The sequence below is a fragment of the Schistocerca americana genome, chromosome 1 (genome assembly GCF_021461395.2).
Source record: "Schistocerca americana isolate TAMUIC-IGC-003095 chromosome 1, iqSchAmer2.1, whole genome shotgun sequence".
Taxonomy (NCBI): Eukaryota; Metazoa; Arthropoda; class Insecta; order Orthoptera; family Acrididae; genus Schistocerca; species Schistocerca americana.
In genome coordinates this window covers 397,339,163-397,362,250 of record NC_060119.1, presented here as the reverse complement: position 1 = coordinate 397,362,250, position 23,088 = coordinate 397,339,163, and the positions used below count along the sequence as shown (strand labels likewise).

At 41.7% G+C, this 23,088-nt stretch overlaps 1 protein-coding gene across 1 annotated transcript in view; it reads left to right on the top strand.

The window, feature by feature from the left end:
- The window catches only part of LOC124623117 (cysteine sulfinic acid decarboxylase-like), a 104,650-nt gene extending 97,548 nt beyond the window's left edge, over nucleotides 1–7,102 (top strand). Inside the window, exon 7 of the mRNA XM_047148910.1 lies at nucleotides 6,019–7,102. Within this exon, the coding sequence (XP_047004866.1) occupies nucleotides 6,019–6,192 (174 nt within the window). The 3' untranslated portion in view covers nucleotides 6,193–7,102. The remainder of the gene's footprint in view (nucleotides 1–6,018) is intronic.
- Nucleotides 7,103–23,088: the final 15,986 nt, after the last annotated feature.

The following is a 23,088-nucleotide window of genomic DNA, read 5'->3' as shown; positions in this document are numbered from 1 at the left end:
CAGCATTTACATTATTGTCAAAAATACACCATTGTGCATAAGCTAATTGATCTTATGCATTCATAAAAAATCTTTACACCATGCAGACTACACTGAGGCAAACTAACATGTAAACATGAGGCTTATATGGTATGCCAGTATAGGACCACTTAGTTTGTCTACAACAATAAATGCAGGCACAGTCTTAAGTAAGTATTTGTTTTATACAATTGCCAAATGGTATTCAAGTCATAGGGAAACATGATGGCTCACATAATACATCTGGATGGGCTTAAACATGGTCAGATCATAGGCAGGTTAGAGGCTGGCCAGTCAAATGTAGGAGAGCTAGAAGTTGAGTGTTGTTCATATTATCATGTCACAATGATGGCCAGTGCAATATTGTTTAACTTTCAATAAGCCTCATTAATAGGTTTCAGGCGAACATCCACATACTGCTACAATAGTTTATTGTTGAACTTCTACTAGTAGTAAACTCCTGAGCACCCATTTTGCAGTCTTTCAAATAAATTGAACAGGCACTGTCATTGCTTTAACTTATTGCCTATTGGTGTAACACTTATTTCACGGTTAAGTTGATGCATTGTTGTTGTTCTAACCAACACTGGTTTCTTGTCTGAAACTCGACCATGGGCTGATTGTCTCAGGGTCAAAAATTGGGCCCTTATATATCATCACAATAACAAGCACTGAAACTACACATTGGTCGATGTTTAATTTACAGAAATTACAATTAAAACTTAACTCATTAAACTAACTGAATACATTGAAAAATTGGTTCTTTTTAACAGTTTCTTCTGCTACAAGAGTTAGGCTGAATTATTTGATTAAATCATGAAATTAACAAATGTCATTACACAAACAATACTTTTGACAACATTATTAATTACTTTTGAATGAATTAAGGGCTGGCTTTGCTAACATGTTTTCGAATAGAGCCAAATAGATACTTTAAGATTACTAGTATTTCATCTTCCAAATGTTTACAATTATTACAGAATTTGTATTTGTTTATAGGTCAACAATACAATTTAATCAAAATATCCATAGGTATGCTGCCGGTCTATAGTGTCCAACGGGCACAATATTTCGGCGATCAAACATGTCGCCATCATCAGGTGAACTGACGGACTGAGCTCCTGTGAACGTGCCGGCACGGAGATCCGTACGCTACGGCTGCTCAGAGGGAACTGGGTTCGGTCGCGGCGGCGGCCGATTTAAATACCCTCCGCCCGCGGTGTGCTCCCTCCACCGTCCGCGCCCAGCGCCACGGTCGTGCGGTGGAACGGATTGCGACGGCGTCTGAGATGACGTCGGTGTGATGGCTCTGTCCGCCGTGGTCGTCACAACTATACGTCTGCTCGATTTACTCTTGATTAACCCGATCGCTGGTTCCCAAGCCTTGCTAAGATTATAGCCACAGTCACGGTTTATGAGGTCGTCATTGGTGCGAATTTCGATGGCCTCTCTAACAACGCTGTCCCAGTATCTCGACGTCTGTACCAGAATCCTCGTGCGGTCATACTCCATGGCGTGATTTTCCGACAAACAATGTTCAGCGACCGCCGACTTGCTCGGATACATCAGTCGAGTGTGCCTCTGGTGTTCACGGCATCGATCCTCGACGGTACGCATCGTCTGACCAATATACGACTTGCCACATTGACACGGAATCTGGTACACGCCGGCCTTCCTCAAACCGAGGTCATCTTTGGCGCTCCCCACCAGTGCACGAGTTTTATTTGGAGGACAAAACACAGTTCCGACGCGGTGTTTCTTCAGAATGCGGGCGATTTTTCCCGAGAGTGCGCCTGTGTATGGAATAAATGCAGTGCCTACCTCCTCCCTCGTGACTTCATCCATCTCAACAGGTTGTGCTGCAGTGGTTGGGCGGAGAGCACGTTGAATCTGCCACTCTGAGTACCCATTTTTTCGAAATACAGTTCTCAGATGTTCCAATTCCTGGGGTAGACTCTCTGCGTCAGAGATAGTGCGTGCCCTATGTACTAGAGTTTTAAGTACCCCATTCCTCTGTGAAGGGTGGTGGCAGCTGTCTGCATGCAAATACAGATCAGTGTGCATAGCCTTCCGATACACCCCATGACCTAGGGTGCCGTCAGCCCTTCTCTTGACCAAGACGTCAAGGAAAGGTAATTTACCCTCCGTTTCAGTCTCCATAGTGAATTTGATGTTGGGGTGTATGGAGTTTAGATGTGTAAGGAAGTCAAGGAGTTTATCCATACCATGTGGCCAGATGACGAACGTGTCGTCAACGTATCGGAAAAAGCAAGTAGGTTTCCATACGGATGACGACAGGGCTTCCTCCTCAAAGTTCTCCATGTACAAATTCGCTACCACCGGTGAGAGTGGGCTACCCATGGCGACTCCCTCCGTTTGTTCGTAGTATTCTCCATTAAAAAGAAAATACGTGGAGGTCAAGACATGCCTAAAAAGTTCAGTGGTCTTCTCGTCAAACTTCTGACTAATCAATTCTAGTGACTCTCGCAGGGGTACCCTCGTAAACAAGGAAACGACGTCAAAACTCACCATGATATCTGACTCATCCAACCTGAAGCTATCAAGGCGTTTAACAAAATCCACGGAATTACGGATGTGATGAGGGCATTTACCCACATAAGGACTTAATATTCCCGTCAGGTATTTTGCCAACAAATATGTAGGTGCCCTGATGTTGCTGACAATGGGGCGTAATGGTACCCCCTCTTTGTGAACCTTCGGGAGTCCATATAGTCTAGGCGGTACCGGACCTTGGGGTAACAATTTCTTAGCGTCACCCTCCGGTAAATCTGCGTCCTTGAGAAGCGCCCTCGTCTTGTTCTCCACCTTCTTTGTAGGGTCAACGCTGATCTTCCGGTAGGAATCATCATTTAGCAGGCTCTGCATCTTATCAGTGTAGTCCTTATGGGAGACAACAACTGTAGCATTGCCTTTGTCAGCCGGTAAGACAACAATTTCAGAGCGCTCCCTCAGATCACGAATGGCCGCTCTCTCTTTACTGCTGATATTTGACTTCATCGGCTTGGATTTCGTCAACGCACGACAAGTTTCACAACGTATTTCCTCGGCTGATTCTGGCGGAAGTCGAGCTGCAACCTGTTCAACAGCACTAACAATTTCTGCGACCGGAGTGAACTTGGGGGTGGGAGCGAAGTTGAGACCTTTCTGCAAAACCGAGACCGCATCATCACTCAACACCATGTCACTCAAATTGATGACAGTCTTGCACGGAACCTGCAGGGATGGTTTGTCAAGGAGACGTGAGAACTTAGCTGTCCGGTACCGCCTAGAATATATGGGCTCCCGAAGGTTCACAAAGAGGGGGTACCATTACGCCCCATTGTCAGCAACATCAGGGCACCTACATATTTGTTGGCAAAATACCTGACAGGAATATTAAGTCCTTATGTGGGTAAATGCCCTCATCACATCCGTAATTCCGTGGATTTTGTTAAACGCCTTGATAGCTTCAGGTTGGATGAGTCAGATATCATGGTGAGTTTTGACGTCGTTTCCTTGTTTACGAGGGTACCCCTGCGAGAGTCACTAGAATTGATTAGTCAGAAGTTTGACGAGAAGACCACTGAACTTTTTAGGCATGTCTTGACCTCCACGTATTTTCTTTTTAATGGAGAATACTACGAACAAACGGAGGGAGTCGCCATGGGTAGCCCACTCTCACCGGTGGTAGCGAATTTGTACATGGAGAACTTTGAGGAGGAAGCCCTGTCGTCATCCGTATGGAAACCTACTTGCTTTTTCCGATACGTTGACGACACGTTCGTCATCTGGCCACATGGTATGGATAAACTCCTTGACTTCCTTACACATCTAAACTCCATACACCCCAACATCAAATTCACTATGGAGACTGAAACGGAGGGTAAATTACCTTTCCTTGACGTCTTGGTCAAGAGAAGGGCTGACGGCACCCTAGGTCATGGGGTGTATCGGAAGGCTATGCACACTGATCTGTATTTGCATGCAGACAGCTGCCACCACCCTTCACAGAGGAATGGGGTACTTAAAACTCTAGTACATAGGGCGCGCACTATCTCTGACGCAGAGAGTCTACCCCAGGAATTGGAACATCTGAGAACTGTATTTCGAAAAAATGGGTACTCAGAGTGGCAGATTCAACGTGCTCTCCGCCCAACCACTGCAGCACAACCTGTTGAGATGGATGAAGTCACGAGGGAGGAGGTAGGCACTGCATTTATTCCATACACAGGCGCACTCTCGGGAAAAATCGCCCGCATTCTGAAGAAACACCGCGTCGGAACTGTGTTTTGTCCTCCAAATAAAACTCGTGCACTGGTGGGGAGCGCCAAAGATGACCTCGGTTTGAGGAAGGCCGGCGTGTACCAGATTCCGTGTCAATGTGGCAAGTCGTATATTGGTCAGACGATGCGTACCGTCGAGGATCGATGCCGTGAACACCAGAGGCACACTCGACTGATGTATCCGAGCAAGTCGGCGGTCGCTGAACATTGTTTGTCGGAAAATCACGCCATGGAGTATGACCGCACGAGGATTCTGGTACAGACGTCGAGATACTGGGACAGCGTTGTTAGAGAGGCCATCGAAATTCGCACCAATGACGACCTCATAAACCGTGACTGTGGCTATAATCTTAGCAAGGCTTGGGAACCAGCGATCGGGTTAATCAAGAGTAAATCGAGCAGACGTATAGCTGTGACGACCACGGCGGACAGAGCCATCACACCGACGTCATCTCAGACGCCGTCGCAATCCGTTCCACCGCACGACCGTGGCGCTGGGCGCGGACGGTGGAGGGAGCACACCGCGGGCGGAGGGTATTTAAATCGGCCGCCGCCGCGACCGAACCCAGTTCCCTCTGAGCAGCCGTAGCGTACGGATCTCCGTGCCGGCACGTTCACAGGAGCTCAGTCCGTCAGTTCACCTGATGATGGCGACATGTTTGATCGCCGAAATATTGTGCCCGTTGGACACTATAGACCGGCAGCATACCCGTGGATATTTTGATTATCAAATACGCCGGGAGAAACTCAAGAATCACAATACAATTTAAGTTATGAAACAATTACTGATTTCACCCTTTAACAAAAGATACTAACTAGGCATAGTCAAAATAAATAAGAATATCAATTACATACATAAAACTAAGCACAAAATTTGACTAGGCATTATTTTTCTTAAAACTGAGGGCCAACCTTTTTGTTTTATGAAATTGCAGATGATACTCACATATGTTAATAGTAATTAGTAAAAGATGAAAAAACGAATTTAAGGAGGCAGATGGCAAAACAAGAGGAGAATTAAAATTATCCCAGCTTGCTTCATCACACTCTTTATTGATGTTTATGTTGCTTCATTTCTGACTCCGCTGCATGATGGACTCTACAGAAGACAATGAAAGAATTAACAAACTAACTAACAAATGAACCAATTACATATTACTGTGTGTTCCCAGAACTGTGGCATCAATTAATATGAATTAAGATTTAGATAAGGGGATATTAGTTTCTAACTGATACTTTTGTAATTACTCCCATTATCTTAGTATGTTACATTGAAACTTGTTTTATTACTAGTATTACTTTCTTACATCAATGGAAATGAAAATAAAAATGTATGATATGCATTTTATAGCTTATTTTTAAAATTTGAAAGTTTTGCTATAGTGTAAAGACCCAGGAGGTAGATGTGTGAGGTTATGCATTGTTTGTAAATTTAGGAACTTACATTATGGCATAACACACACACACACACACACACACACACACACACACACACACACACACAGACAGAGAGAGAGAGAGAGAGAGAGAGAGAGAGATTGTATTTGTTTGGATATCTACATAACACAGATTCCAAAATGCGATTATGAACTAATATTTCCATTGTGTTGATAGAAGATAATAAATATAATAATATATTAGAAATGTGTAATATCTTTATTTTTCACGTGTGTGACATTTATTTGGTTCTTTTGTTTTTCTAATATTTAATATATAGGTTGCTGCAAAGTTAAAAGAATTGATGATGAAGAAAGGAAGTATGATGATCAACTATCAACCACTTCGAAACTGGCCAAACTTCTTCCGTTTCGTTGTGCAGAACTCTGCTGTCACACATGCTGATATTGACTATTTTTTGGAGGAATTGGATCGACTTGGGTCTAGCCTTTGAATGTTTCTCTGCTAGCATATTGAAATAATTTGTGAGATTAAGTATTAATTTATTTGTCAAAGTGTAATTTCATCATTCATGAACTTTTAAGAAAAAGTATACTTTCACCTGGATTAAAATATTACTGCACAAGCATACTAAAACTGACACAAGAGAACACTGAAACACAGTTGTCAAATACATAAGAAGGTCAACACAAAAAATATTTTGACGTAAATTGTCTGCAGTGTGCTGCCCTTTCTTTTGACCTGTCCTTTATTTCAGAGAAAAGTTTTCTGTATTTACCTTTACATTTCCTAATCAATCATTAAAAGCAATTAATGGTGTGAATAGTATTGGTAAGCAGCATATTTTTAAAACATGAAATGTATTTCTTTGCTGACATTATTGGCTAGTGTTATGACAAACAGATTACAAATAATTCAAAGAATTGTCAAGTATTCTGAAATTATTCCTTAATCACATAAATTAAACAATGCATATTTTTTTGGAATGCTGTACAGTTAATTTTACCACAAGCAGTTAAGACAATAAGGGAAGCAAGAATATTTTGCCAATGTAAAACATAGTAAATTTAATGGATCTGTTAAAATGTGCTATTTTGTGTTGTACTAATTTGCTGATATAATATTTTAACAGGAGAACTTTGTACATATTATTGAAATAAACATGATACTGCCATCAACATCTTGATGCCAATGAAGAACATTTAATGTAATGTTGTTGTGGTGTCTATGAGATAAATATACTGTTTGCAGTTGTGATTCCCTCTAAGCCTGTAGAAGACCTAATCCACTGTAAGACATACAAAATGTAACATGTGGGACATCAGTATCACCTCTAATGTTTTGTTGGCAAAATAGTCTTTTTATGCTCGGGATCACAGTCACATTAAATTTCTTGATATAAATCATTGACCTATTTCTTATTTTAAACAGACAATATATTTCAGTTTCAATTTTTCCGTTATGTTGCTTGGTAGTGCCTTAGGGAATGAAGTTGGTTAATAGTCAGTGAAACAAAGTGTTGTTTCGAATAAAAACAGCCTGAAGTGGGAAAATTATTTCTTTCAAGAACTTTTAGTTGTAGTTTTATTTATATTTGAATGTAAAAGTAGTGTCATGCTGTGTGGGAAATTCAGTCACAATCTGCCACAGAGTTGACTACAATCTTTTCTACACAATACTCTCTTTTTTGTTTTCAAACTGGGTGTGAGTGGAAGTCTGTGCTTCTGCAGACTGACTTTTGTTTCAAGGGCATGTCTCCTTCAGTGGAATTATTCTCTTATTGGTTCAACAAATTCAGCCGTTAAAGAAGTTCACTTGAATAAGGGTATCAGTCATGGTACCTGTCTTCAGGTACTAGCATGGGATACAGACACCACATTCATAAAAGTCCGAAAATAATGCCAATTACATAAACCAGCACATTCAATTTTTTTGCGTGCTGAATGAAACACATTTGGCAATCAAGAGGGTTATGTATGAAGCCTACAATGACTGCTGTAGTGAAATCTTATTGAAAGATCCCTTGAAAAACTCAAAAGAAATTCTGGTCATGTGTAATGGTTGTCACTGTCACCAAAGTTAGTGTCTAGATCTTCATGGAAAATACAGGAACTGAAACTGAGGGTAGGAAAGCAAAAGGAGAAACAATGAATTTCATTTTCAAATGCTCCTTCACAATGAAATACATAGAAGCACTGCCCCAGTTTGCTTCTTGAGCCACTGCAAAGCTCAATATATATATATATATATATATATATATATATAAAAAATAAAGGGAAACATTCCACGTAGGAAAAATATATCTAAAAACAAAGATGATGTGACTTACCAAATGAAAGTGCTGGCAGGTCGACAGACACACAAACAAACACAAACATACACACAAAATTCAAGCTTTCGCAACAAACTGTTGCCTCATCAGGAAAGAGGGAAGGAGAGGGAAAGACGAAAGGATGTGGGTTTTAAGGGAGAGGGTAAGGAGTCATTCCAATCCCGGGAGCGGAGAGACTTACCTTAGGGGGAAAAAGGGACAGGTATACACTTGCACACACACACATATCCATCCACACATATACAGACACAAGCAGATGTATTTAAAGACAAAGAGTTTGGGCAGAGATGTCAGTCGAAGCAGAAGTGCAGAGGCAAAGATGTTGTTGAATGACAGGTGAGGTACGAGTGGCGGCAACTTGAAATTAGCGGAGATTGAGGCCTGGTGGATAATGGGAAGAGAGGATATATTGAAGAGCAAGTTCCCATCTCCGGAGTTCGGATAGGTTGGTGTTAGTGGGAAGTATCCAGATAACCCGGACGGTGTAACACTGTGCCAAGATGTGCTGGCCGTGCACCAAGGCATGTTTAGCCACAGGGTGATCCTCATTACCAACAAACACTGTCTGCCTGTGTCCATTCACCAGCAGCAAACTGTCCATTGGTGTTACCTATCCAAACTCCGGAGATGGGAACTTGCTCATCAATATATCCATCCTTCATGAAATCCTCCCCACTCCACCAAGAGTGTCTTTCCGCCATCCACCTAACCTTCGTAACCTGTTAGTTCATCCCTATGAAATCCCCAAACCACCTTCCGTACCCTCTGGCTCCTATCCTTGTAACCGCCCCCAGTGTAAAACCTGTCCCATGCACCCTCCCACCACCACCTACTCCAGTCCTGTAACCCGGAAGGTGTACACGATCAAAGGCAGAGCCACATGTGAAAGCACCCACGTGATTTACCAACTGACCTGCCTACACTGTGATGCATTCTATGTGGGAATGACCAGCAACAAACTGTCCATTCGCATGAATGGACACAGGCAGACAGTGTTTGTTGGTAATGAGGATCACCCTGTGGCTAAACATGCCTTGGTGCACGGCCAGCACATCTTGGCACAGTGTTACACCGTCCGGGTTATCTGGATACTTCCCACCAACACCAACCTATCCGAACTCCGGGGATGGGAACTTGCTCTTCAATATATCCTCTCTTCCCGTTACCCACCAGGCCTCAATCTCCGCTAATTTCAAGTTGCCGCCACTCGTACCTCACCTGTCATTCAACATCATCTTTGCCTCTGCACTTCCGCCTCGACTGACATCTCTGCCCAAACTCTTTGTCTTTAAATATGTCTGCTTGTGTCTGTATATGTGTGGATGGATATGTGTGTGTGTGCGAGTGTATACCCGTCCTTTTTCCCCCTAAGGGAAGTCTTTCCGCTCCCGGGATTGGAATGACTCCTTACCCTCTCCCTTAAAACCCACTTCCTTTCGTCTTTCCCTCTCCTTCCCTCTTTCCTGATGAGGCAACAGTTTGTTGCGAAAGCTTGAATTTTGTGTGTATGTATGTGTCTGTTTGTGTTTCTATCGACCTGCCAGCGCTTTCGTATGGTAAGTCACATCATCTTTGTTTTTTTATATATATATATATATATATATATATATATATATATATATATATATATATATATATATATATATATATAATCAATGCCATCAATGCCATTGATACTATATATATATATATATATTAGTATCAATGGCATTGAGAAACAGTGAAAATCATTAAAATTGAGGAAGACTCCAGGGCCCAACAGAATCCCTGTTTGATTATTTTGTTCTAACTGGGAACACAAGGAAACATACAGCCATAAAAGAGATACAATTTATTGGGTCACACAGTGGCATCAACAGAATATAATGAAAGTAGTTCACATGTCTTGAGCACAGTTAACAACTGAGGGCCAGCAGCCCTGTGTATACCCTTGCTGGTGTAGTGTTAGATGTGCTTGGCGAAGATGGTGGCTATACTCAGTGACAGGGCTGCCCCTGGTGGCTGCCTCAGGTAGTTGCAGGCACCCTGTTTGAATGTTGGCACAACTACACTTGCCATAGTAGCCCAAATTATGTCAGGGTGGAAGGCCAGGTGTCACCATCCATGATGCTGTAGCCAAAGAGATATCTGTGACATTGCTGGGAGTGGCAGCCAAAGGAATGAGAAGTTATCGATCTGCCCAGACTGGTGCATATGGACGAAAGTTAGTGGGACTAGGGCACACTCTCCACTCACAGATCCTGGGGCAACTGGTGGACAGGACTGGTGACAAGTGGATGGGTGCCATCTGGAAGTCTGAATCCACAACAAGGGTCATGCACAGGCAGCAATGACAGTGGTCTGAAAAAGAGAATCTGGTGACAGACCCAGCTTCAATCCACATTGATGGCAGAGCCTGCTCAGTGCAGTGGGAGGTGCTGGCACCAGCTGCAGGAGTCAAACCTGCCAACAGAGCTGAAGAAGTTATGACTGCCAGGGTAGGCGGGCGTGACCAGGCCTGCTTGATCCCCAGAATAGCCAGGACTGATGAAGAATGAGGCCTCATATCCACGGCCTGAGGAGGCAGACCTGTGCCCATTCTGGAATGCAGCTGATTCTGATGGCATGCCACCAGTTGATCTTTGGTACGAACCTTGAACATGGAGCAACCACACTGGCTGTGGATGACAGCTGGAAACCCCAAGAGAGTGCCATCCAAACACCCTGGCCTAGAGTGGTGTGCTGAGTGCAAACGTCAACAAAACCAGTGCCACTGGGGTGATGCCTGCCTGGCACCAAGAGGTTGAGCAGCATCCAAGGTTGACAGTCATGCAGGAGCTCAGGGGACTCTTGAACCTAATTGGCATAATTCTGTAAGAGCTTCTTTTTAATAACAATAAAAAAGAATGAAAGCCTCCTCAACCGGGAAATCTTTTATGTACTTGTGCATCTGTGTCTTAAAAGTGTGGAAAAGGTATTTTGACTTGCATTTCATCTGTGGATGGAAGGGAGGCTCCATCACATGGTGAATGTTATTGTGTGTACAAAAGTCCTTGAAAGATTGCACCCTGAACTGAGTATCATTGTCTGAATCCAGGGCTCAAGGCAAGCCTTCACAGTCACATTTGGCATTGCAGGACTTAAGAAAAATGAGAAAAAGCAGCCACCAGTAACAAGGGAATCACTAACAAAATCAGTGTGGTCTCTTTCCTAAAGCTGTGCATGGATTGCCCCTGAGGCACTTGCAGACCCAAACACTTGCAGCAGGTTGTGACAAGGTGTTCCACCTCCTGCTTGATAACTAGACAAAACATGTGGTGGTATGCCAACAGTTTTGTGCAAGAGATTTCCTAGTGATCCCAGTGTAATAAGCAGAGGACCTACCACCACAGTGCAGCTGGAACCACATTGCAGGGAGGAAGAGACAAAGGGACAATGCATAAAAATTCTGGATCTGGCCCTATGCCTGGCCATGTGGATGGTAGGGCCACCTCATACCCAGTTGAAAACAGAGGAGTTCTTTCTGGTTGAATGAGGGATCATTGCATGTTGCAATGTGGGAGAAAAATGGACGTCGTAACAGTACAAGGAGAAGAAGTCCTGACAACGAGTGGCTTTTTCTGGTAAGGACACCAACAAGCTAAACAGAGAAACCAAGGGCTTATGATCAGTAATTAAATGAATTTTTGCACCATACAAGAACACATGAAATTTTTGTAAGGCATAGATGATACCAAGAATTTTTTTCCACTGAGAATAGTGATGCTGAGCTGAGTTGAGTGTTTTTGACACAAAAGCAAAACTTTGTCTGGAGTCATGTGAATGGCAGTGGGACAGGACTGCCTCTACCTTGTACTAGAATACATCCATGGCCAGGACCAGATGCTTACTGGGTTGAAATGCAAGGCACGGCACTGAGCAAAGACTATCCTTGAGTGCACAAAAGCATGTCCCCAGGCTGCAGACCAAAGGAAAGGAACACTTTTCTGAAGCAACAAATGCAAGGAGTGGACAATAGTAGCTGCTCTGGGAATAAACTTGTGATAGCAAGCCAAGGAATGCCTGATGTTCTCATAGATTAAATGAAGAGGGAAAAGCCATAATGGTGGCAAGCATTGTTCCATGGGGTGCATACCCTGCCGCAAAATTTCATGACCCAGATAAACAATGGGAGGCTGGAAAAAGTGAAGTTTAGTGAGATTTACATTTGAGATCCATGGTCTGTAGAACAGTAACCAAGAACAGAGGTTATGCAGTCATATGTTGTTCTAAAAGACATTGAAAGATGGCAGGTACACTAGCAACTCCAAACATTAGCCATTGATGCTGATGGATGCCAAAAAGCATATTTACTACAAGCAATTGTTTTGGTGCCCCGTCCAACAGAAGCTGAATGTAGGCTTTGGCCAAGTCAATTTTTGAAAAAAAATTGACCCCCAGACAACTTTGTGAGTGACTCTTATGGGTGAGGTAGGGGGTAAGTGTTTGTGACAGCCTATGCATTAACATAGTAACCTTGAAGCAGCCACAGAGCCTCAGCTGACCGGATGGCTTCTTTGAAATCAGTAAGAGCATAGCCCATTCACTTGAGGAAATTGGTCTAATCACCCCCAATGACATTAAGTGATTCATCTCTGTTTTAAGCTGGTCATGTAAAGCTATCTGGACCAGCCATACCCCAAAAAAGTGAGAATGGGCAGAGGGTTTGAGGGTGCTGTGTGCTGTGAAATTGTTTGCACACTACCCCTGGAGCAAATGGATCCAAAAGTCTGGAACACAAAGAACTCAATTTACTATAAGGCACTTTACCTGAAACCAGATGCATCACATATGTAATACAAGAAAACAAAATTAACAAAAGCATCTAACCCGAACAAATTTTCAGTAGGTGCATTGTTAACCACCAAGTGTGTAACTGAACAGGCAACTGACTTGTACTGTGTCCACTGTGAATCAGCCAAGAATAGGAATCTGCTGTTTGTGATAGCTCATCAGCTGACACTTGAGTTGTGCTTACAGTGAGAGAGTACATTGGTGAGTTGAGCAGGGACACAGCAGCCCCCCTTATTGAATTCTATGATTAATGAAGAGTTTGTTCTGGCCTGCAGACAATGGCAAACACGATAACCAAACAGTATGAATATTGACAACCATTAACTCCTGAAAAGTCTCCTGGGGCGGGAGGGTATAAAGATCAACATACCACTGGTATGTAATCTTACATTTATGGCAAGAGGCCCACTGCTTGGGGCAGGCTGCCCACTTAGAGTGTACAAAACAAGAATGGCATGAAGGAAGTGGTGGTCACTCTTCCTGCTGCCAATGATGTGTTCATCTCATTGGCCAAATTGGCTTGTTTGTACTCAAGGTACCTCCTCTTCCCCCCCCCCCCCTCCCCCCCCCCCCCCAATCCCTTCAGTGTGAGCTGCACACTGCCAACAACACTAGCTTCACTTCAAACCTCTAATTGCTTGCCCACAATGTGGGAACCTGGAACAACTGCATAATATTCAAAAGCTCTTCTAACGATGGTTCCTCAAACTGAAGGACACACTGATGCACCTCCTTATCTGGGACTGAACATATGATTGCATCTTTGACTATGACGTCCATGTAAGACTCCTGAGACCTAGCCATGATGAAACGACATGGGAAGCTCAGCTGCCCAATCTCAACATACTTGCTATTACCATTTGTGACAGTGGTAGAATTCAACAAGTCCAGTGATCACATGAATGTGCTTTCGGTGACAGGAGGGCAGCAAACTATGTATATTGTCAAAAGAAAGTGATGCTGATTCTTGCAGAGGAGCTAACTAGTAGGTGATAGGTGATACATACAAGGGGGCATCCATGACAAGAAAAGAGCCTTGCAGACCTCCATGTCAACCAGCTGGAGTACGACAAAACTTTGGTGAAGCCCTTTCTTGCAGAAGCCCCTTCTTGTAAAAGTCCCACTGTTCTGTCGATTCATCAAAGAGGGAACTGTGGTGGGTGAACAATCGGTGGCTGAGCCTGGCCCAGTGTAGCCAATAACCATTTCAAAATGGCTGTATGCACCTGCTGCTCTTGCAGAAGTAACTAGAGTAAAGCTTCCATGGAAGAGCCAAATGACAGAAAAACCACAGAATCCAAAACATGCATAAATTCAATCCTCGCTGTCACCACTTACGTCTTGACAAGAAACAGAAGGAAACACATGGCTGTAAAAGAGATGCAATTTATTGTATTATTCTACAAGAACACAATGAAAGTATTTTATATATCTCAAACACAATTAACAACTGAAGACCTGGAGGCACATGCATGCCCTTAAAAAGATGCTATTCCCATCAGGTGTCACTGGTGTAGTACTGTGCACACATTGTGTACTTGGTGTTGGTGGTCGTTGATTAGGCTGACAATGGTGGCCACCTCTGGTAATTGTGGTGAACTGTTTGAATTTTGGTGAGCACTAGGCTCACTGTAGTGGCCAGACTCTGAGTGGTAGGTGTTGTAACAGGTGGGTTACAACAGATTCCATACAGAATCTGTAGCTCAGTTGGCTTTCATTTTAACCATAATATGCTGTAGGTCCCTTGAACAAGAACAAAGAACTGTGGCCAGTGATTGGAAGGAAGCATGAATCACTTCCATCTACGAAAGAGTGGCAGAAGTGAGCCACAAAACTACAGCCATACTTCACTGATATCCATCTGTTGCAGAATCCCAGGACATATTCTGAACTAAAACTTAAAGGGGTACCTTGAACAGAGTGACCTCCTTCATGACAAATAGCATGGATTCAAAAAACACCTGTTGTGCAAAACCCAGTTTACACTTTTCACCTATGACATTCTGAAAGTCATGGAGCCATACAGTCAGGTGGATGCAGTATTTCTTGACTTGGTACCATACCAATGATTCATGAGAAAAATATGATTGTATTGTGAATCAAACAAAATTTGTGACTGGATTGAAGTCTTTTCAGTAGGGAGGATGTAGCATGTTATCTTGAATAGACAGTCATTCAAGAGAAGCAGAAATGACTCTAGGCATGCCCCAGGGAAGTGTCTTGGGACCCTAATTCATCATGTTATATATCAATCACAAGGCAAGTTATATTAATACCAACTTCAGACATATTACAGATGATGCAGTCATCTATAATGAAGTACTGTCTGTAAAAAGCTCCAGAATTGATTAGTCAGATATGGATAAGATTTCAAAGTGCGAAGATGGGCAACTTGCTTTAATATGCAGAAATGTAAACGTACATGCTTAAAAACATAGGATACTATGACTACAATATCAGTTATTAAGAATTAGAGTCAGTAAATCGTACAAATACCTTGGTGTAATGATTTTTGATGGTCAGATACACACAGTTGTTGGTATGGCAGGTGTTGGTTTGTTGGCAGGATACTGGGAAAATGCACATCAGTCAACATAGGAGACTGCTCACAGTACTCTTGTGTGTACCATCTTATGATTTTTCTCAAGTGTGTGGGACCCATACCAAATAGGTGGTAAGGAACATGTATAAAGAAGGCTGGGACAAATGGTCACGGATTTGTTTGATTCTTGGAAAAGCTTCATGGAAATGATGAAAAACCGGAAATGGAAGACGCTTGAAGACAATGAAGACTAACCCATGATAAACTACTAATAAAACTGTGAGAACCAGTAATTTTAGTGAGGGATCTACAGATATTCTGCAGCCCCTATGTATCACTCCCATATGGACTTTGAACAAAAAATTTGACTAATTATAGCATTCATAAAGGCATTTAAGCAGTCATTTTTCCCACAGTCCACACACAAATACGTAGAGTAAGAAGTAATCCTAACATGTTAATTAACCTCTGCCATGCACTTTGCAAGGAATGTATACAGATATGATGAGATCAGTGAGCATCTTTAAAATCTTATCTTAGCTTTTCAGCAATTATCGTACACACATCAAAAAAAGTTTTGCATCGTCTCAGTTCTGAGAGTTCTTGAAACTGTACAGAAAATTGGAATAGAGATCAACATAAACATCATTTCCACCGTTTTTATTGCTCACAAAAACCACACATTGCATTTTGTACCACAAGACAGTGAGACCTTCAGAGGTGGTGGTCCAGACTGCTGTACACACTGGTACCTCTAATACCCAGTAGCATGTCCTCTTGCATTGATGAATGCCTGTACTCATTGTGGCATACTATCCACAAGTTCAATAAGGCACAGTTGGTCCATATTGTCCCACTCCTCAATGGCAACTCAGTGTAGATCTCTCAGAGTTGTTGGCAGGTCACATCATCCATAAATTGCCATTTTCAATCTATCCCAGGCATGTTTGATAGGGTTTATGTCTGGAGAACATGCTGGCCACTCTAGTTGAGCGATGTCATTATCCTGGAGGAAGTTATTCACAAGATGTGCAGGATGGGGGTGTGAATTGTTGTCCATGAAGACGAATGCCTCACCGATATGTTGCCGATATGGTTGCACTATCGGCTGGAGGATGGCATTCACATGTCGTACAGCCATTACACCACCTTCCATGACCACCAGCAGTGTACATTGGCCCCGCATAATGCCACTCCTTGCTGCACTCACTGGACAGTGTATCTAAGGTATTCAGCCTGACCAGTTGCCTCCAAACATGTCTCCAATGATTGTCTGGTTGAATGCATATGCAACACTCAATCGGTGAAAAGAACGTGATTCCAGTCCTGAGCGATCCATTTGACATGTTGTTAGGCTCATCTGTACTGTGCTTCATGGTGCTGTGGTTGCAAAGATGGACCTCCCCATGGACGTAGGCAGTGAAGTTTGGCATCATGCAGCCTATTACGAACAGTTTGAGTTGTAACATGACGTCCTGTGGCTGCACGAAAAGCATTATTCAACATGACGGCGTTACTGTCAGGGTTCCTCCGACCCATAATCTGTAGGCAGCAGTCATCCACTGCAATAGTAGCCCTTGGGGGCCTGAGTGAGGCATGTCACTGACAGTTGCTGTCTCTCTGTATCTCCTATATGTCCGAACAACATTGCTTTGGTTCACCCCATGATGCCTGGACACTTCCCTTGTTGAGAGCCCTTCCTGGCGCAAAGTAACAATGCGAATGTGGTCTAATCACAGCATTGACCTCTAAGCAGGGTTGAACTGCAGACAACATGAGCCATGTACCTCCTTCCTGGTGGGATGACTGGAACTGATCAGCTGTTGGACCCCCTGTATCTAATAGGCACTACTCATTCATGGTCAACCTCTATCTTCAGGAGTTCTGGGAACCAGGGTGATGCAAAACTTTTTTTGATGTGTGTAGTAATCACAATGTTTAACTTACTATCATAAATCTCAATGTTTGGAGTTCAGTAAGTGCAATCCCAATAGAAAAGCTCTGGTGATATTTTCACAGTAAACATTTATGGAAAAGTAAATTATCTTTTTAAATAATCTGTTAATTTTACATAATGGAAGTGGTTACTCCATCCATTACATAAAATCACTAAATACCAATTAATACAACTCAGATTTTTGTTTCACCCAAAACAGCAGATTGTTTTTCGTTTATGATATGGTAACATATTTGAAAACTTTCTACAGTATGTGTATTATGTATAATCTTTCTTATTCTTTATTAGGCTGAAAACAGGTTGTTAGGTTCCCTCTAATGTGGTTTTGTGTTTATCCAGTCATGTAGGGTTCAAATGATGTCACAAGCCCAGAAGAGGTGCTGCAGGCAATGTCATGCTGTTAGCAGAGGCACTTGCATCGATCGTCTGCTGCCATAGCCCATTAACTGCAAATTTCACTGCACTGTGCTAACAGATATGTTCATCGTATGTCCCACATTGATTTCTGTGGTTATTTCATGCAGTTCTGATTGCTTGTTAGCTCTGGCATCTCTATGCAAACAGCGCTGGTCTTGGCCGCTAAACAATGGCTGTCAGCCATTGCGTATCTTTGATGAGAGGTAGTGCCCAAAATTTGGTATTCTCAGCACACTCTTGACATTGTGGATCTCATAATACTGAATTCACTAATGATTTCCAGAATGGAATGTCCCATGTGTTTAGCTCCAGCTACCATTCCATATTCAAAATCTGTTAATTCCCATGTTGTGGCCATAATCGCGCCGGACACCTTTTCACATGAATCAACTGAGTACAAATCGCAGCTCTGCCAATGCAATGCCATTTTTCATGTGATGTATGTGATATTACTGTCATCTGTGTATGTGCATATCACTGTTCCATGACTTTTGTCACCTCTGTGTACACATACAGAGGAGTATACTAACAATAACCTAATTATGACTAGTAATAATAATAGTTGAAAGGAAACTAGAAGTACCATGAGGAGGAACTGGTATGTGGATTGTCTGAAGAGAGAAGAAATAATATAAATCACCAAGGAAACAAAAAAGGAAATCATGAAATGGAATGAAGACAATAGCTCAGAATGAAATCAACTAATTACAGAATTGTAGATGTCACAAATGAGGATAGATGAAATGAAACTACAGCTCTGAAAAACTAGGATAATAGAATTAAAAGAGACCAAAAAATCTATGAAAACAAAGTAGTCTAGAGGCTTAAAAGAGAAAAAAAATTGTATTATTAGCAAGTCAAGGGAAGCTAAGGATAAGGGGCAATGGAAATCATAGAGGGTATTGAAAATGACACAATAAGTAATAAGTCTGAAGCAGCATTCTTCAAACCAAAATCATTGCAACAGAAAACAAATATAATTCCAACAATGGGAAAGGACAAAAACTGGAATATCTTGATATAATGAGCACTAAAAATCGTAGATTAGAAAAGCACGCTCCTCATTCAGAAACACACAGTGAAAAAGTAAAAAACAACCAAGTACCACGAATTGAAGACAAATTTCTGGTGGAAGCATACTGTCACATTTAAGTCTAAATCTGAAAGCAGGGTCATGAATGAAATACAATGCTTAGCATTGAAAACACATTTATTATAAACACTAATGTACAGGCAGAATGGAACTGAATTCCTGGACAGAGAGTGCTACTATTTATATGAACATAAAATATTCCAGAATGCTTTACTTATATAAACATTGAATATTTATTTTGAGAACCTTCCATAATTGATGATACTAAATAATAAGTAACTGCTTGTGGGCAGGTTTGAACTGTTGACCAGTAGTGCAACACACCACCCAGCGACGCTAACCACTGTACCACATTGCATGCACTACAGCTTCCATTAATACAGTGTACCTACAATCTCAGTAGAGTATATATCAGTGAAACATAATCACTCAAAACGTGAATTATAAACAGTGTGGAAAACCCAGGAATGTCAACAGTATAAGTGTAACATCATGGTACATAGATGGACTGGCATCGACTGCACTGCAAGAAGGGTAAGAAAGGACATTTTTCTGTTCATGAAGATCCATCCATGACTGCTACACAAACAAGTGATCTTACAAAGACTGCCCTAAATACACCTGCAGAGTACAAATAGCCAAGCAAAATGAAAATGCACTTCAGAACCACAAATAGAGTGAAAAGTTTGAAAGACTCATCGCTCAAACATCTATACCACCAGCAAAAAGTTTCAGTGTTAAAAATAGGACAACAAGCATAACAGGTACTGAAGGGAATAAGGAGAGCTGTGTAGGAAAAAAAGGCATGGTTCAATCTGAGCAAAGTTAAACATAGTACAAGAACTAAAATGTAAATAGCTTTCTATGAAATACTTTTCCAGATCAGAATAACTTGCAATGACAGAAGCTAGATACAAAAATCCTAACTAGCAGTTTAAGAACTGGTGTGGACTTTGAACTAAAGGATAAAAATTTAATATTTCTATATGACCCAAATATACTGCACAATAAAGTGTGGATGATATCAGAATTATTCTGGAGTCTGTTCAATGCTGCATTGCAACACACTCCATCATTACAAGAACAGATCAACCAAATGTGTACCGAAGTAATGTACTTGTGATTAGCAAGTGTTATTCTAATGTGCAGTGCCTGCAAACTAAGTGTGATCTGTTATCAGGATCAGTAGACAAGAAGCTCTGATGTATTAAGTGCATGTGTGCACTTGCTGCTTAAAGAAAGGGGTGAGCATTGAATACCTTGAGGTGGTGAGTACATAGTACCAAGAAACTGCCATCCTTGCTAGAGTTCCTGTGTACGTCAATGCAAATCTCAGTATGAAGGAAGTAGACTTAAAATATTTCTGCTCAGATTTAGAACAGACTATTTATTTCTCCAAGTGGAAATTCTGGAAACCTTGTCACAAATAGAATGTTGTTTATGCCACTTAACACAACAGTAGCATTAAGAGGGGATTTTTAATGTACAATTATATGACAGAAGTGCAAAAGAGAGAGTTTTGTTGAATTTAGTAAACAGTTATGGAATCACTGTAGCAACCTAAGTGGTGGTGCCTGTCTGGACACCACTATCACAAACATTGATATCTGGGATTATGGAACAAATTCACCCTTTCTGATTTGATCATTATCAGTAGTTCCCACCAGCCTCACTTAGGGGCACTGGGATAGCTTGCTAGTTGTCCATGGGCCTGGGCACAAGGCTTCTGGACACCATAGGAAGCAGACATGTTGTCTTGATGATCCCAGGCAAGTGCAAAATGGAGTTAGTTTTTCTAGCACAGTGCATTTACTCAGAGCTGTTAGCAGTCCATGTTTTGTAGAGTCTATTTGTGGTATATGTGTTAGGCTGTGGTTTTTTCACTAGCTTTGTGGAATATTTAGGTCTTTATTAGTATGTTTTTTTCTTTTTTCCCCACTGGCAATCTGTAGCACTGTAATAAGAGCAAGAAATCAAGTCCGATGTTTGTGGCACCGAAAAGTAATGCTTCCTATCACCTCTTACCTCTCTTCACAGTCAATCAAAGGGTTGTTACCATATGAGGCTTTGTTCAGGGATTAGCTTGATTTCCATTCTCTTGCAGCATGAGCCAGCTCTTTGCGCAGGCCTCTCTCCAGACCTGTGCACACGGGAATATACAAGGTGGCTGGCATGTCTGCCCTGCGGTCAGTGTGAAGATGTGACTGGCAGATTTTTAGCAGTGTAATTACATGTGTGAACTTATGTTGATGTCCATTTCATGACAGTATCCTCTACATGATCAGAAAACAGTCATCCATTTAATTACTTCTTTTTACAAGACCTGCATCTTCCAAAAGAGCAGAGAATGATGTGTCAATGTGTACAAAATCTTGAATTGGTTGCTGCAGCTTTTCCCATGATGAAGCAAGCAGTTTTTCAGCTTCATCATTAAAACTCAGGTCTGATGTGTCACATCCATTTCCTTGGTCGGCTTCAATGAATCACATTTTTTGGAAGCAGATGGAGATGGTGGCCACCACAACCTCTGCCCATGCCTTCACAGTATAACGCAAAGCATATAAAATTTACAATTTAAAGGAGGCTGGGTATTTGGCAGCCTCCACCAAAGTTAATGCCTCCTGTACAACAGCCTTCCTGTAGTACATTTTGAAGACATGGATGACCCCCAAATCCAATGACTGTAATATGCTCATGCAGTTTGGTGACAGAAACTCTAAGTGCACATTATATGACATATTTTTGGGAAGCACAGGGCAACAATCCGCTAATGAGAATTTTCCTGTTTTCAGTGTTCATTCTTGCATCAAGGCAATGTAATTGCTTTTTGAATAATTCTGGTGTCATCCACACTTTATCGATGGCATTGAAGTTTGTTGATAGTGTTTCTATATTTTTAAAACAATGTGTTTTTTTCGATTTGCCAATCATGAAGTGTTTAACATTTTTGGAACCATCCATGTTCGTGACTAACATTACTGCCAGGCGAACTTTACTGTGTTGCCTCCATGGCAATTTTCGCCTTTGCAGGCAAACATTTTGTTTGCCAGTATGCTGAAAAAGAGACCTGTTTCATTAATGTTGAAAATAACCTTTGTTTTATATTGCTTCAAAAGTTCAGGTAACCTACCACTCCGAAATTTTGTATCTACACTTTTTTCTTCACCACATACAGATAGATATGCTACATTGTAGTGCTTCTTAAATCTATCTATCCACCATTAGATGCTGTATAAAGTCCTTGATCCCAAACACATTGGCAACTTTCTGTGCCTTTTTGCACATCACACCGTTTCCTGAAATGCTCATTGCACATGCTGCCTGAAACCAGTTCATCAGAATTTCTTCTAGCTTCACATATTTCGAACAACTGGCATATTTCATTTTTTTTTAATTTGGTCCACCTTTGCTTGCACTTTAAAAACCAAAGGCTCTGTTTTTCGTGATGGTGTTCTGCATAGACACAAGTATTCCTAGACTTTGTGCTAATGCAATGCATGTTCCATGGTGAGCTTCAACTCTTTGGAGGATGTTTACATTTTCTGCCATAGAAAAGTCTTTCCTGTCTCTTTTGGTAATACTGGCTTTTTTCATCTTAAAACTCTGACACAAAACAACAACCTGAAACACTTAACACAAAGCTACAAACACGTGGCACACAGCTGCACACATACTCTTGGCATGGCAGTAGGTGTGTCGATTGTAATTGACTTACCTCAGTTGTAGGTACAGTTTTTTTAGAGTTGCCACCGTTGTCAGCCTTAGCTAGCAAATGACACTATATTCAGTGCATGTAAGAACCATAAAGGAAACTGCCATATATTGTCATGTTACAAATACTGGGAAGTGGATGTCCTCTGCGTATGATCATAATCACAGGGCAAAGTTAACACTGAAATGACATGGCCACAATAATGTAAGGGTACTACTTATTGTAACACACAGTAATGAAACATGATGTTGGTATCGGCAGGAAACAAATGAATGTTTCTCTGAAGTCATACCTTCTTCCAACTTCTATCAAAACAGTTCCTCCCATCAGCCACCATGCTGAGTAGCGGCTGGCAGCAGCAGGATTCAAATCATGAATTGTTTCGACTTCTACCGATTCAGATCTGCTGAGTACAGCAAACTGGTGTCAAGAAAGTTAGCTGTGTAACGTCTGTAAGCACTACTTGAAGGCCAATGCAGTGCCTGTATCATTTTACATCAATTGCCCCAGATTTTTTCACTATG